The 15,214-nt window shown below is 33.9% G+C and overlaps 1 protein-coding gene across 3 annotated transcripts in view; it reads right to left on the reverse strand.

Annotated features, from left to right (window-relative positions):
* UNC5C (unc-5 netrin receptor C) overlaps positions 1-15,214 on the reverse strand; it is a 400,598-nt gene that overhangs the window by 181,953 nt on the left and 203,431 nt on the right. For all 3 annotated transcript variants that reach the window (XM_074275498.1, XM_074275500.1, XM_074275497.1), the window contains one exon: positions 267-488. In XM_074275498.1, the coding sequence (XP_074131599.1) occupies positions 267-488 (222 nt within the window). The remainder of the gene's footprint in view (positions 1-266; positions 489-15,214) is intronic.

The following is a 15,214-nucleotide window of genomic DNA, read 5'->3' on the forward strand; positions in this document are numbered from 1 at the left end:
TGAAATCTCAGGTTAGGATCAAAAATAAAAGCCATATTTGAAATTTTTTTTAAAGTTATTCAGACCAAAAATCAAGTGATGATCCATTATTCCATTTTGCTTTGGTTGTATATAGGCTGATAATCATCCCAATATGACCAGATATTTATCAGCATATATTATGTTATAGTTCAACAGTTTATAGACCAGGGTGAAAATTAACAGGAAAGTCATGAACATAATTAAACAATATTTTAAGTTCCTACATTTTGGTATCTCTCACTTACCAGAAGTTTCATCTACTCTCTCATCCACAATATGGTCCTTCTGATGAACCCATTCACTATTGCACTTGAAGTAAATCTGGGTGGCAGGACTGGCTTTACAGTATAGGTTCACAGGCTTGTTTTTCACAATATAAGCTTCTTCAGGCTCAATAAGGAAATGTGGCAGAGGCTCAGGAGGGTCAGATGGAAAAGTTTCTGGTAACTCATGGAAAAAATCATCATCTACAAGGATAAAAAAAGAAAAAATAGGTGAATCAAAACATAGTGGTTGTCTTTCAGTTGTTGCTAACTTTTTAAAAATGTCATATTAGGAGTTTAAAAGAAATAAAATATCATTAAAGTAAAAAACAAGATTTAGATACTCAAAAGATATGACCAGGTAGATTTCCAAAAAAGGAAGCTACTCTGTCAACAAACATCTCACTCTCATTAGACTGGCAAAGATAACAAAGGAGGGAAATTACAAATATTGGAAGGGGTATGGGAAAACAGATAGATTAGTGAACTTAATGCAGCTTTGAATTGTCCAATAATTCAGAAAAGTGATTTGGAAATATGTCCCCAAAGTGACAGAACAGTGCATAGACTCTGACCTAATTATACGTCTACTAATTTGATGCCTTGAAGGGATTAAAAAAAAAAAAAAAAAAAAAGGAGGAAAAAGACCTATATGTACCAAATACTTATGGTAGTTATTTTTGTGGTAGCCTCAAATTGGAAACAAAGAGAGTGTGCTCATTTTAGGAAATAACTAAGCAAATTGTCATGTATGCACATAATGGATTATTATTGTTTCATAAGAAATCACACAATGGACAGTTGCTGAGGAAAATACAAAAACCTCCATGAACTTCTGCAGAGCAACAAGAATAGAACAACTAAAACAATGATGAAAATATTATGGAAAAACACAAGTTTGAAAGGCCTTAGAACTTTAATCAATGCAATGATAAACTGTAAGTCCAAAAGAATGAAGATGAAATATTTCACTTATCTTTTGACAAAGATGGTGAAAAGAGGGAGACATGTTTTTAGATATGGTGAATGTGGGAATATACATTGCTTAAGTATGCGCATGTTAATGGTGAGAGTATTTGTATTATCCACCCCTCTTCTTTTCATTGTCATTTGAATTGTTCAATTGAGGGGGCTTAATGGAGGACTAAATTATAAGTGCATGTACAATTTATTTTTAATAAAAATAAACAAGTATTTAGTTTGTATTAGAAAAGATCAAGGCTAATATCCAAAGTATCCATCTATCTATCTATCTATCTATCTATCTATCTATCTATCTATCTAGCTCTAGCTCTATATAATTTTTCATATATATATCTATATATATATCTATCTTACATGACATTCAGGATAGGGTATTACTGAATCAGATTTTAAATTTATTTTTCATATTCATTTTGAGATCTAATACTTTTTTAGAAGGCATTGCTACCTAAGATCTAAATTCTGTCTTAATGTAACAAACATAATATATCTTATTACACAGACAGCATGGTTTGTAGAACAATGGTGTCAAATTCTAATAGAAAAGGATCCCTGTGGGCTACATATCGAGTTGTAAAACCACAAATTAACATTATATTGCATTGTATTTTTATTTATTTTTGTTAGACATTTCCCAATTAAATTTGAATTTGGTTATCTTCAAGTTTTGTGGTCTACCCTGAGGCTTCTGACATCTTTGGCAGTGTGGACTCCCAAGCCAGAATTGGAGTCAGGAAGATCAGAGCTGAGGTCTTGCCTCTGATATATAAAGACACTGCGACCCTGGCGAGTGATTTATTCTCTCAAAATTCCAGTTAACTTTCTAACCATAAATTGCAGAGCAGATGCTTGGGTGGAGGGAGTGTCTTCATTAGGAGTTCTGAAACCAGTGAAATCACAGGCTCAATATCCTTCCTCAAAAAAAAAAGGATAATTATTAGCAAATTGTTATTATTCAGCTATTGCAGATCTTACTATTAAATTAAAACCAGATTAAAATAATAATTCTAATTAGCATTAGTTAAGAATATGGTTCTCTCCATTTATGAGGAATATGTTTTTGCCATGTCATAAGTGACTAAGTTGTGTCCCATACTCTCTATTAATAGAAATAGGGAACATTCAGACTCTACAATTTATTCTCCAGATCAACATAGCAGGCTAATTGGTGTTTAGTAGATTAACTTGTAAGACAAAGTCATGGGACATAGTTATAATTTAGGACTTATAAACAGGATATTGATTTAATAGTGGCTAAAATATTTAAATATAAAAAAATGGAAATGGAGAATTTTATTACAATGTCATTGGACCTCGGAGCTCATTCTGGTCAATGACGGTCACTCATCCAGTTGTTGCTGTCTTTGGAGATAGACATTAGGTGAATTGGGCTTCTGTCCACAGAGTGATCTGTCTTGAGTGACTCCTTTCATGTATGTTGCTGAACAGTTGTTTGACAGTAATGATTTTTGTTCTGTACCAGTCTGTCCTGGAGGGGGAAGAGTGGCTTCTACTATACCACAAACAAATCATCTGCTAAAAAGCAGACACAAAGAACACAAAACATCCTATAGTGAATTCTTAACACAAATTTAAATGTCATTTCAGCCATGAATTGTGGTCATTTTTTTCTTTGATTTGCTGCACTTCTGTCAGGGCATCATTTCTGCCTCTTTAGTGGTGAGTGCTAAGGCCAGGAGCTGTCAGTTTACTAAAAAAAATAATAAAGGCTTATTTCTGGTAACGAGACAAAGTCATTCTAAATTATTATATTCTGCTTAAAATGGGAAAAGAGATGAAGGGCAGTAACTATTGACAGATCCATCACCAAGAATCCAGCATCTTAAAGTTCTTATCTGGTCTCTTGTATTTGACTTTTTAAAAGCACTTACATATTGTTATACATAATAATGGCCAGTGGTAATGATTTATAAAGTACTAAAAATATCAAACTTAAGATATTGAAGAGAAATACTTCTTGTTGTTTTATAGAGGATTAAACATGCTCTATATGTTTTCTCTGTATATATGCATTAATGTGTGTAAACCTGTACATTCTAAACATTCAGGGAGTACAATAAGAATTTTTGTGTAAAAAATTAGACAACAAGAGACATTAATGGATAAAAGAAACAAGTAGGTTCATAAACAAAGTCACACATAAGCCTTGGTGACTAAAAACACTTGTATAGAGTTTCTGAAATAACTAAAAATTACTTTCTGCCCCCAATTTTTATATTTTCTTAAGAATTAACCATATTTTACTAACATTTTAAAGTATTTTAAAAAAAGAATAAAAAACAAGAAAAAGAAAAGAAAAACATTTATTATATCCTTGAGGTCAATGTTTTTCATTTTTAGTCTGCTTAATGAAGATGACCATTTTTAACATTTTAAATTTTAATATATGCTACTTTCAGATCATTTTCATGAAATTAATTCTGCGTAAAATAAAGACTTCTTTTTGAACAACATATCTCTCCAGGTCTTAAAAACTGAAAACTGCAATGTTACTTTCTAAATGTTCTTAATGCATATTGGGCAAAGAATGAATTGATTTTCTCTTGATGATTAATTTCCTTACAGTAATATAGCATATTATCTCATTGTTATCTATATAACTACAGAATATTATCAGTTTATGTTTATGTGAGTTTGGGGAAAATATACTCAGAAAAGGAGGCAGATGAAAAGGAGAGATAACAGATAGACAGCCCCCTGGTGTCCATGGAATGCAGAAATACCAAGATTTATTTATTTTTCCCCAAGAAATGTGTCCAGTGTATTGAAGACTTCACATATTGAGGATTTCTAGGAAGCTATGGACATAAATCATTTTGGACAGATGACAATTTGTACCACTGGAAAGAGTATTCAATGTAGATTAGATCATAGATCCAGTGAATTAATAAATATAATATAGTTTTTGTTTTTGTCAATTTAAATTTGTAAATATGGACTTATGTTTTTAATTTTTAACTCAGAAAGCAATGAAGGAAATGATGCCATAATAGCAAGAATTTATGTAATGATTTAAGATTTGTGCAGTACTTTAAAACATTAACTTATTTTATCCTCACAAGAACCCTGGGAAGTAAGATGCAATTCTTGTTACCATTTTATAGATGAAGAAACTCGTGCCCAGAAAGCCTAAATGATTTGCCCAGGGTCACACCGTTTATAAGTGCCTGAGGCAGCATTTGAACTGAGGTCTTCCTGACCCAAGGTCCAGTAGTTCATGCACTATTAGTTAGCTCCCTAGAAACCATTCTCTAGACCCAAGATTGGTAGTCTATAGCATGAAATCACAATGACACATAGATTGATTACTGTTTTAACACCCTTCCCTCCTCTCTCATAGGAAAGTGATGTCGGGTTACTCACCCTGATTCATTAAAGGGTGAACAGAACTCCACACCCTAAAACTCTGTAGAAGAGCCGGTGCTGTTACAAATGCCTCCCTATAAAAGTGTGTGCTTGAGGGTCGGGTTGGTACTTCTGAAAAGTTTTGGCTCTTGTTTTAAAGAATATGGTATTTTTGGCCTTAATATTCAGATACAAAAATTTAAAGCTACAACATGGCATTCAACCTTATATAAGTTTTATGTTCATTATCTTCACTTAAGGAAAAAATAGGTTATTCCAAGAATCTTTACAATTTCGTGGATATTTTATGTATTAAAGTAAAACAATTGCCTACCAAATTCATCACCTTTAGTATTTGGCATTTCTAATCTACATATATATCATAACTCTACACTCTGACATCCCCCCCCTTCTTGAAAAGGGAAGGATGACATTGCAATAGCAGCTTGACATCTGTATTGCTATTAGGTAATTACCTTAGTCATGTTGAGCAGTTTTTTGAGTTATTTATGTCAGTGTATGATTAGAGCTTTCCTTCAGCTTACATACAAACAGTGTGAGTCCAACAAAATAGGTCAATAGTATATCCTGGTAAATCAAATAATCTAGTTGACTATTGATGTTATGTCAATAGATTGGTAATTTTCAAAGAAGTATAATACAATAGTATTAAGTCACATTAAAACCATATTATGCAAAAGGCCATCTTTGATGATTTGGGGAGTACTTTAGAATCTTGTGATATCTCACTGTAATATTTTTCATTACTTTCATTTTCAGTATGATTTTAATATAGAGTAGTAGCAATGAATATAGAACACTGGTTAATATAATAAGAGAAAATAGAGTTAATTTTCATTAGACTTATTGGCCTGAGGAAATCAATGCTGCAATTCATTTTGTGTTTTTACTTTGGTGACCTTTGGCAAATGACAAATTTTTTTGACAGTCAATTTGTATAATACTTTATGATGTTAGAATTCTACATTATTTGAGGATAGAAGAAATCTTCATAGACATTTCTTTTGGGTTATGAAGAAATCCCTTCTTAAACATTAAGGTTCTATATACATTTATTATTCCTATATAGGTATTACTATGAGACTAGCTGTTCTGCAAAAATCACTGCTTTATTATCTTTTGGTTTAAAAAAATCAGATTTCAGTTACTCATTTAAAATATATATATAAATATATATTATACAAACATATATGAGTATCTCTAAGCAACATTGTGTGAGAATTATTCTCAAGACCTGGATTGGAACAAGGATTACTGCCTTCTTGCATGCTTCCTCACTAATATTTCATTGTTCTGATACCATATTAGTAAAAAAAATCCATATTTTTAGAGAAATTAATTCCTTCAGGTCATTGGAAAATTACTCAATCCTCAGAAATGCAGAAAAAATTATAAATAAACATATTTTAAATACTACCAATTGACTTTCTAATGATGGGCATTTTTACAACTTGGGCTGAAACTAGCAACAGCTAGCATGAAATCCAAGTTAATGAATAACAAAGATATCAGCTTTCAGCTCCCACAGAGGTTATACTGCAAAACATTAACTATGTAAAGCACTATCCCATTTTTCACCAGCTATATCAGTATGTCACATTCACTTCCCACTTTCTCATTCAATAAAACTATTGGAAGCATTCCCTTTGTGGGCTTCATAATAAAAACTCAGTTTGTGAACAACAGCCTCAAACTGTGAGTTTATTTCTGGTAACATGACAAAGTCATCTTAAATTATTTCATTGTGTATAAATGTAGAACCCAGCTGCTGTCATTGATGGCTTTATACTATCTGGACAAAGGACCTGATTAATGAAACTTTGAAACTGGCTTTGCACGTATAATTTATTCAAATTAGAGAAGCAAATTTGCCCAAGTCATTTTTGCACTGTATATTTAATCAGAATTTACTTTTATTGCATGAAATAATGAACTCTTCTTATACCCCTCTGACTTCCCTGACTTAACCCCTTTGCTTTTCTCACCTAACCAGAAAAAGTGAAAGGTGACATTTATATAATATTATGATTTTAATTTTGATTAGATTAAGCTAATACCTTGGTTCTAAGCATTATTTTCTTAGTTTTATATAAATGTGTAGATATCATATAGATATATGCAACTATGTCTTTGGAGAGACCTTACATGGCCTCTTCCTTTCTATGTGAGAGGAGAGGTCTGTGTAGAGCATCTCCTTTTTAAATTTTCAGTTTTCTACAGGAAAATACTATGCTCTGAACATTAATCTGTGAAACTTGAGGTTGCTAAGTTTTATTGTCTTATAGCAGGCTTTAATTTTCATCAACTTAATGCATGACTCAATATTTCTGAATCACAACAATTACACTATGATAGCTTATATCATAAAATATAGGACTTTTATTTCTTTGTCTGAGACCTGAAACATACACTTCAAAAATGGAACTTGCTTCCAAATGATATCAGAGCAATTTAAGAATGACTGTAAAACTAATTTTATCTGCTTTTGGCTCTCTACCCATCCATCAAGGATATAACTCAACAAAAGCAATAGAAATTAACTGTATGAGACCTTGGCTTATTTTTAATGTTTTGATTAAAATGAATTCTGAAAAGATGACTATTGGCCCTTGCTTTGTGAAACACATATCAGTGCATTCTTCAGCAAGGTAAGTAGTACCTAGCAATGACTAGGTGCCACCAAAAACATACACTAAATCTGTAAGAATTTTTCCTTTTTTAAAAAAGGAATACCTGCTTAACTACATTATAGAATTGAATCTCATAAAGTAGCTAATACTTTATCTTAATTATATTTACTAAGGCAGCTGATAGGCAGTATCATGTGTTAGCCATCTTGGAATTTAACAAAACCTGAATCCAAATTCTGCCCCTCACACCTATTGGCTATGGTCCTTTGCAAATCACTTCCACTTTACATGCCCTGGACAACTCTTTGGTACAGTACTTTAGAGAGGAGGCGCTAATCTGTTTTGGTAGAAGAGAGTCTGGACTCCCTTGAGATATGTAGTAATATCACATAAAAAATGAGGTGTTGCATATTCAACAAATGTTTATTAAATAAGATTTTTATGTTTGCCTCACACTTGCCATACTGTAGCAGGTGCTTTCCTCCCTCTACTCCCTCCCCGTAAAGTTCTGCACTAGAAGAAAACAAAATAAAACAAACAAACAAAAAAACAAACCATGACTCAGGCCCTACCTTCCAAAACTTAACATTATACTTGGGGGAGGGTACAGAATAAAACCTAGGTAGCTAATTACAATACAAGGTAGGTTATCATGGAAACAAAGAAGAGATCTAGGTTAAATGCTATAGTCAAATTTAAAGAAGATCAACTACTTTTATCTGCAAGAATTTGGGAAGGTGACTCTTGAAGAGGCTTGAAAGAATAAAATTATTTAGAAAGGCAGAGCTAAGAAAGGAATTTAATTTTATTTAATAATGAAAAAAGAATGAATGAAATTGCCAGATTTTTTTTTCAGGTGATAATGCATATGAAACAATATTTCCATATTTATTTTATTTTTTGTTTGTTGCCCAGATTCTACATATTGAATTATTAGTTTTGTTGTTGTTAACAAGGTCACATAGATAAGAAAAGTTACCTGTGATTTTTTTTTGTTTGTTTGGAGGATGTCCTGATTATTAGATGAGAAATGTTTTGAAACAATGACCTTGATCAAGTGTTTTATGGGTCACAGCTAGTCTCAAGGTCAAGAAGTTAATACTCCTTATCTTTGGAAGAGTGACTGCAGTATGTGAGGAGCATGAAGTTTCATTTTATCCTATATAACCTTTCTCATCAGAAAAATCAAATTCAGAATGGGGAATGTTTTGTGACAGAAATAATATTCAAAAACACCTCAACTATATGTAGACTTTTTCAGAAAAGAATAAAGAATAAAAAGTCACATTTACAAAGAACTTTATAATCTCTAGAAGTCTTTCATATCTATTATGTTATTGTAATCTTCCCAATAACTCTTTGAGATAGTGAAGGAACTATTTTAATCTTTATTTTATAAAAGAAAAAACTGAGGTGCCAAGAGTTTAGCTGATCTGATTTTGCACAGCTAAAAAGTAGAGGAATAAAGATTCAAATCCACATTTATAGGTCTGCCACAGCCAAAAGAGTGCTGATAATTAACAACCAGATTTCATTTTGTTAATTTTTTTTGGAGGGGAGGGGGCAGGGATGTATGTATAGAACACTTAAGTTTAATTTGCATTATTAATTACATTATTTTCTTAAGTCTAGAAATCAACAAATAATAAATGAAACTGATTTGTAGCATTTGTTAACTTCTGAGATACAAATGCTCATTCTGAAAATTAAAAAGCCAGAACCAGCACTACTGACTATAGGCACCCAGCACTACAGAATTGTCACCTCAATACAGTAACAGTACATCATTCAGCTGATAGGGAATAGATACCGTGTGTGTGTGTGTGTGTGTGTGTGTGTGTGTGTGTGTGTGTGTGTGTGTGTGTGTGTGTGTGTGTGTGAAGAACTCAGAAGGCCTAGCAGCGATTACTATGAAACTTTATACTTCTAATGGTAAAAACATAAGGGGAAAAAAATCAATAACAAAATGCTGAAGAAGGCACATGTTTATTTTCAAGCTTTATTTTTTCTCGAATGTTCAGATATGTTATATTTATATGCTTTAAAGAATAACATATTGGGGTCTAGAAACAGTGTGAATTTGGATCATAAACATTCTTTTGAAGATATGGAGAAAATTAGAGATGTCTAGAAGGTTATCAAAATAAAGAAAAGAAACTAATTACCTCCCTTTTCCCACTAAATTTCTTTTAAAATATTAAACACTTTCGATATGAACAGACAATTCTCAGATGAGGAAATTGAAACTATATGCACTCATATGAAAGAGTGTTCCAAATCACTATTGATCAGAGAAATGCAAATTAAGACAACTCTGAGATACCACTATACACCTGTCAGATTGGCTAAAATGACAGGAACAAATAATGACGAATGTTGGAGGGGATGTGGGAAAACTGGGACACTCCACAACATTGGTGGAGTTGTGAAATAATCCAGCCATTCTGGAAAGCAATTTGGGACTATGCTCAAAAAGTTATCAAACTGTGCATACCCTTTGACCCATCAGAGCTACTACTGGGCTTATATCTCAAAGAAATACTGAAGAGGGGAAAGGGACATATATGTGCCAAAATGTTTGTGGCAGCCCTTTTTGTTGTAGCTAGAAACTGGAAGATTAATGGATGTCTATCAATTGGAGAATGGTTGGGTAAATTATGGTATATGAATGTTATGGAATATTATTGCTCTGTAAGAAATGACCAGCAGAAGGAATACAGAGAGGTTTGGAGAGACTTATATGAACTGATGCTGAGTGAAATGAGCAGAACCAGAAGATCTCTGTACACTTCAACAACAATACTGTATGAAGATGTATTCTGATGGAAGTGGAAATCTTCAACATAAAGAAGATCCAACTCACTTCCAGTTGATCAATGATGGACAGAAACAACTACACCCAGAGAAGGAACACTGGGAAGTGAATGTAAACTGTTTGCACTACTGTCTATCTACCCAGGTTACTTGTACCTTTGAAATCCAATACTTAATGTGCAACAAGAATATTGAATTTACTCACATATACTGTGTCTAGGTTATACTATAACACATGTAAAATGTATGGGATTGCCTGTCTTCTAGGGGAGGGAGTTGAGGGAGGGAGGGGATAATTTGGAAAAATGAATACAAGGGATAATGTTATAAAAAAATTACTCATGCATATATACTGTCAAAAAATTTTATAATTATAAAATTAACAAAAAACATTTTTAAAAATTAAACACTTTACAATATACTTTATATGGAATCGAAATTTTTTATGCCACAGTTCTCTTCTCTAAATTGTCCTGCCTCAGTTTCCCTAATTGTTCTGCTCAATCCTACAAAACCACTGCTCCCTCTTAATCAGAATATTTGATAAGGATAAAAGATCTTATGTTTTAGAAAATCAGAATGCCTCTCCCCATCCTAAGCTATCAGAATATCAGATATCATCTTACAGATGAGAGCAAAACCAGACAGCCCAGTAAAGTTATATAAAATCACCAACAAAACATTATACAAACTTAAATGGACTTACATTCTCTGGAGAACTCCTTTCTTATGCAAACAAATGGCTTTACATTCTCTGGAAGCAGGAAGACCTTTTCAGATACAAACTTAAGTAGTCTTGCCTATTGTGTTCTAGTATTCTGTTTCTGTATAAAGTAGGCCTTCAGATTATGTTTCTTTGCAATATTACTTCTCTCTTGAAGCTGATATTGCTGGCCAAAGCATCTTGGCTTTTATTTCTAATCAATAAAGCCTTTCTTATCACAGCTTTGATTAGGCAAAATTCTGACCCACCCATAGAACTTTGGAGAGAGAAGAACAACAGATCCATCCCTGCCCTAGATCACACCCTCATCATTATCAAGATGCCTCCCCCCCATCTCTGGGGTGCCTCTCCCCATTATGTCATCCCATTTCTGGTGGCTTGTCCCACCTTGTTAGAGTCCTGTAACCACTCTCAGCACCCTGACTCCATCCCTGTCTCAGTATGCCCCCTGAGTCTGAGCCACGTGTGTATATGTCATTGAGACCTCACATTGTTGGCTGGATTCTTGGAGACGATGGATCCATTTGGTCCCAATAAATCTCTCCCTTTAAATAAATTATTAAATACTCTCTAATTTCTATCTTGCCTCAGTTTCTCCAGCATTACAAATTAACTTAAGAGTCTGGATGTTTCTGCCAATGGATATGTAAACAATGTCTTGGCCTCTTGGATGGCATAAAGTGCTCTAGGAAAATTTGAGAAAGGAGAGAATACTTCTAACTGATCTTATTGCTATATGCAATATACACTTGCATTTTAAGATAGCATTATCAAAAATTTATTCAGGTATAGAGTACAGGGGAAACTTGTGATCAGAGGAACATGAAGATCCTAAATCTAGAGTCCATTTGGTAGATGGGAACACTGAGGCCCATGGAATTTAAGTGATTCATCTATACACACATGTCAGAAAAGTGATATGAACCTATAGCTCTAAAATCAGTGATCTTAGAGTCCAGTGGTTCTTTTGGAAAATATAACTGCTATTCTTCTATAATTAACTTTTAAAATAATAGAATAACTTGCAAGGGTTTTGAGTTACCTGCAACAGAAGGAGATTGGTAAGTGTGTACCATTTCCCTACCAGCTGCCATTACTAGTCATCATGGCTGACACCAGGTCAGACCATTATTAAACCTCCAAGCAGCAGTATTTCCTACTCAGTGCAAAGCTTGACTTTTCTTTGACACATTAGTACTGAAATTGCTTCAAGCTCTTGACCCTTTCCCTACCCCCTTTAACCCAGATAACTAATTAAAGCTGGACAAGGTTTAGGATAAAATAGTTTTGGTTAAACCTATTCATTCCAAAGCCCCCTTTGGGCATTCTTTGCCATTTAGAATACAGCTTGCCCTATTTACATGGAATTGAAAGGGGACAGTTATTTGTATAAGATGAAAAAAACTCCTTTTCAAGACCTAAATCTACCTTGACACTCCAGATAAAAATTGCATTTTGTAACATCTCAAAGGCTCTGGGACACATGAAATTGTATTTTATAGAGTCTAAAAATATACATCCAAGTTGTTCTAAAACTCTGGTATAATTCAAAGACAATTAACCTTTTTAGAAAAGAAATAATGCATTTAAGATAACCTTGAATTGTATTTTATAATTAAATTCTCAATCAACATGCATTTATTAAGGGCCTATTTTGGGCCAATCTTGCTAAGTGCTGGGAATATAAGTATTAAAGTAATACACTTTCAGCTCTCAAGAAATTTCCCATACAAAAGCATTTTCATACAAAATGCATGTTCATAGACAAGGAGTCAATTGTTGTTCACTTGTGTCCAATTCTTTGTGACCACACTGTCCATGGGGTTTTCCTGAGTAAGACTCTAGAATGTTTTGCCTTTTTTTTTTTTTTCCTAGTGGATTAAAGTGAAAAGGGTCATACAGCTATTAAATGTCTGAATTTGGATCTGAATTTAGGTCTTCCTGACTCTAGGCCCAGCACTCTATCCATTGGGCTATCTAGCTGCCCTGCAAATGCCTTTACTCCATCTAAATATTTGATTTCTTCTCCACACTGTCCACCTAGTTTTCAGTAATAGGTTACATATAAATACTCAGTGTTGTGAGTGAAGGACAACAATACCTGGGGATGTTGGGGTGGGGGTGGGAAATCAAGAAAAGCAGTGAAGTTTGAGCTGAGCATAGAAAGGAAGATGTAGTTAGGGAGACTATTTCATATACTAGGAACAGCTTTTATGAGGGCAAAGAGTAGGAGAGAATAGGCTCTGTATTGGTGAAAGTATGGAGTGCATGTGGAAGAGGAATGTGTACTCATTCTAAAAAGACAGGTTTGAAGATAGATTGTGAAGGTCTCCAAATGCCAAACAGAAGAGTTTGCAGTTTATCTGGAAGGAAATTGTGTGTGTGTGTGTGTGTGTGTGTGTGTGTGTGTGTGCACTAGGGGTGTGTGTAATGATGGTGGGAGTATCATTGAATAGGATGCCTATTTATAAAGTAGGTGCTTAATGAATTAAAAATGAGTTTTATACAAGAAATTTAGTATGTAAAGACTAAAACAAAGAATAATTTCCTTTGTCTAAACATTATTTGTTCTTTTCTTCTTAAAAATATATATACTAGTTTAGTAGAAAAAGATGTGGGCTGTGGCCCCTTTAAGATTCCTTTCGCATTCTCAACCCCCATTCCCTTTAAGATTCCTTTCTGATCACCAACCCCCATGACTGAGCTTTGATTTACAAGACCTGGTCAATCTGCTCAGGTTTCCCATCCTTCTGGGTTCAGGAAGTAAACAACTTGGGACTTCACCCATAGACCCCTTTAACCAAATAAAAAAGTCAAGCTGGAATCATCTCTTTGCAGAGGGCCAAAACATGCGAGCACCATGCTTTGCATCACAGACTCTCTGTCTGCCACTTATGGTGTATTTTTTTCTCTATCTAATACCTTTTACTAACCAGACTTTAGCCTTACTTCCAAACCCTATAATAAACCTTTTTTTTTTTTTTTAATCAATCTAGGTTTTCTGGCCTGTAAATTCCTTTACAGGGGACTATGCGCTGCCACTAGAACTTATTTAACTCTGTATCTTTGTGCCAAATCCAAAGGGGTTGCAGGGGAACTCCATTTGACTCCCTGTACCCCAAACCTGCCACTAGACCTCAATTAACCCTAATTTTATTTAGATATCCCTTATCTAGACCTCATCATTAGTACTGTAATACTGTAAAATAAATATTGAATTATTGAAATAGCATGGTGGGGGAAAAGAAGGAAAATACTTAAATTACCACTACAAATTAATGTATTCTTAAGATCAGAGATCCAGAGTTGGCAGGACCTTAGAGGTCATTTTATTGACTCGAAAAAGAGGATTTAATAATGAAGATATTTCGTCCAACTCCCTCATTTCCTACTGCTTTTCTGTTCCTGGAAAATGCATGTGCACGGTGTGTGTGTGTGTGTGTGTGTGTGTGTGTGTGTGTGTGTGTGTGTGTGTGTGTGTGTGTAAAAAACAAAGACAGAGAGAGGGAGAGAGAGAGAGAGTATTAAAGAAAGGGAGCTGGAGGCATGATTGTGGTTTTTCAAAACAATGTATTTTCTTTTTAAAAATTTGTTTTGTCAGAAGAAGTAGTATGAAGACAATAACACTATATTATTTTTCAAAAGTTGGAAACAGCAGTGGATTGATTTCAGGGTTCACCACAGGACTGGGCAATGTAGTGGATCTTACAGGTTCTTTGGAAAAATAATAAATTTGTAGAGTTTTTCAAGAACTCATGAAGGCTTGATAAATTGCAGGATTTAGTTACCCTTTTCCTCCTGTGGTGACTAATTTCATCCACTCCCCCTTGCTAAGTCAAACTGATTTGTGGTTTTCTCATGCCCCATTTTTCTTCCAATTTCCTTAAACAAGCAGGACAATTTCAAAGCAGTCCTCAACTTTCACCTCTTCCTCTAAGTTCAACTAAAGTTCTTGTGAATGCATTATATTTTCCATTCCTCCAAGACTTTTATACAAACTGAATCAGACAACAAAAAATGTTGATGGAAAGGAAATGATGCAGTCCTGGAAAGTTGAGGATTCCCAGAGCTATGAATTCTTGACAAGCTCATAATCATTTTATGCTAGTATAGGCTGATCTGGTTATCTGTGGCTCTCTGAAAAACACTCTGTTCCTTCACTCATCCTACATTTCCCCTCACACCAAAATTAGCACAATCTACATATCAAAGAAACAATCTCCTTAATGATCAACTGAGAGAATTTTTCTTAATTAAAACCTGATTATCCCTGTCTCCACAAGAATTGCCTGGCAGTTTTTTATATGTGTATTATCTCTGGCAGGAAAATCAACTTACTCCTTTTTAGGAATTAGCAAATAAGATTGCTTTTTGAATTAAAAAAATTCTCA

This window comes from Sminthopsis crassicaudata, chromosome 6 (assembly GCF_048593235.1).
Source record: "Sminthopsis crassicaudata isolate SCR6 chromosome 6, ASM4859323v1, whole genome shotgun sequence".
NCBI lineage: Eukaryota > Metazoa > Chordata > Mammalia > Dasyuromorphia > Dasyuridae > Sminthopsis > Sminthopsis crassicaudata.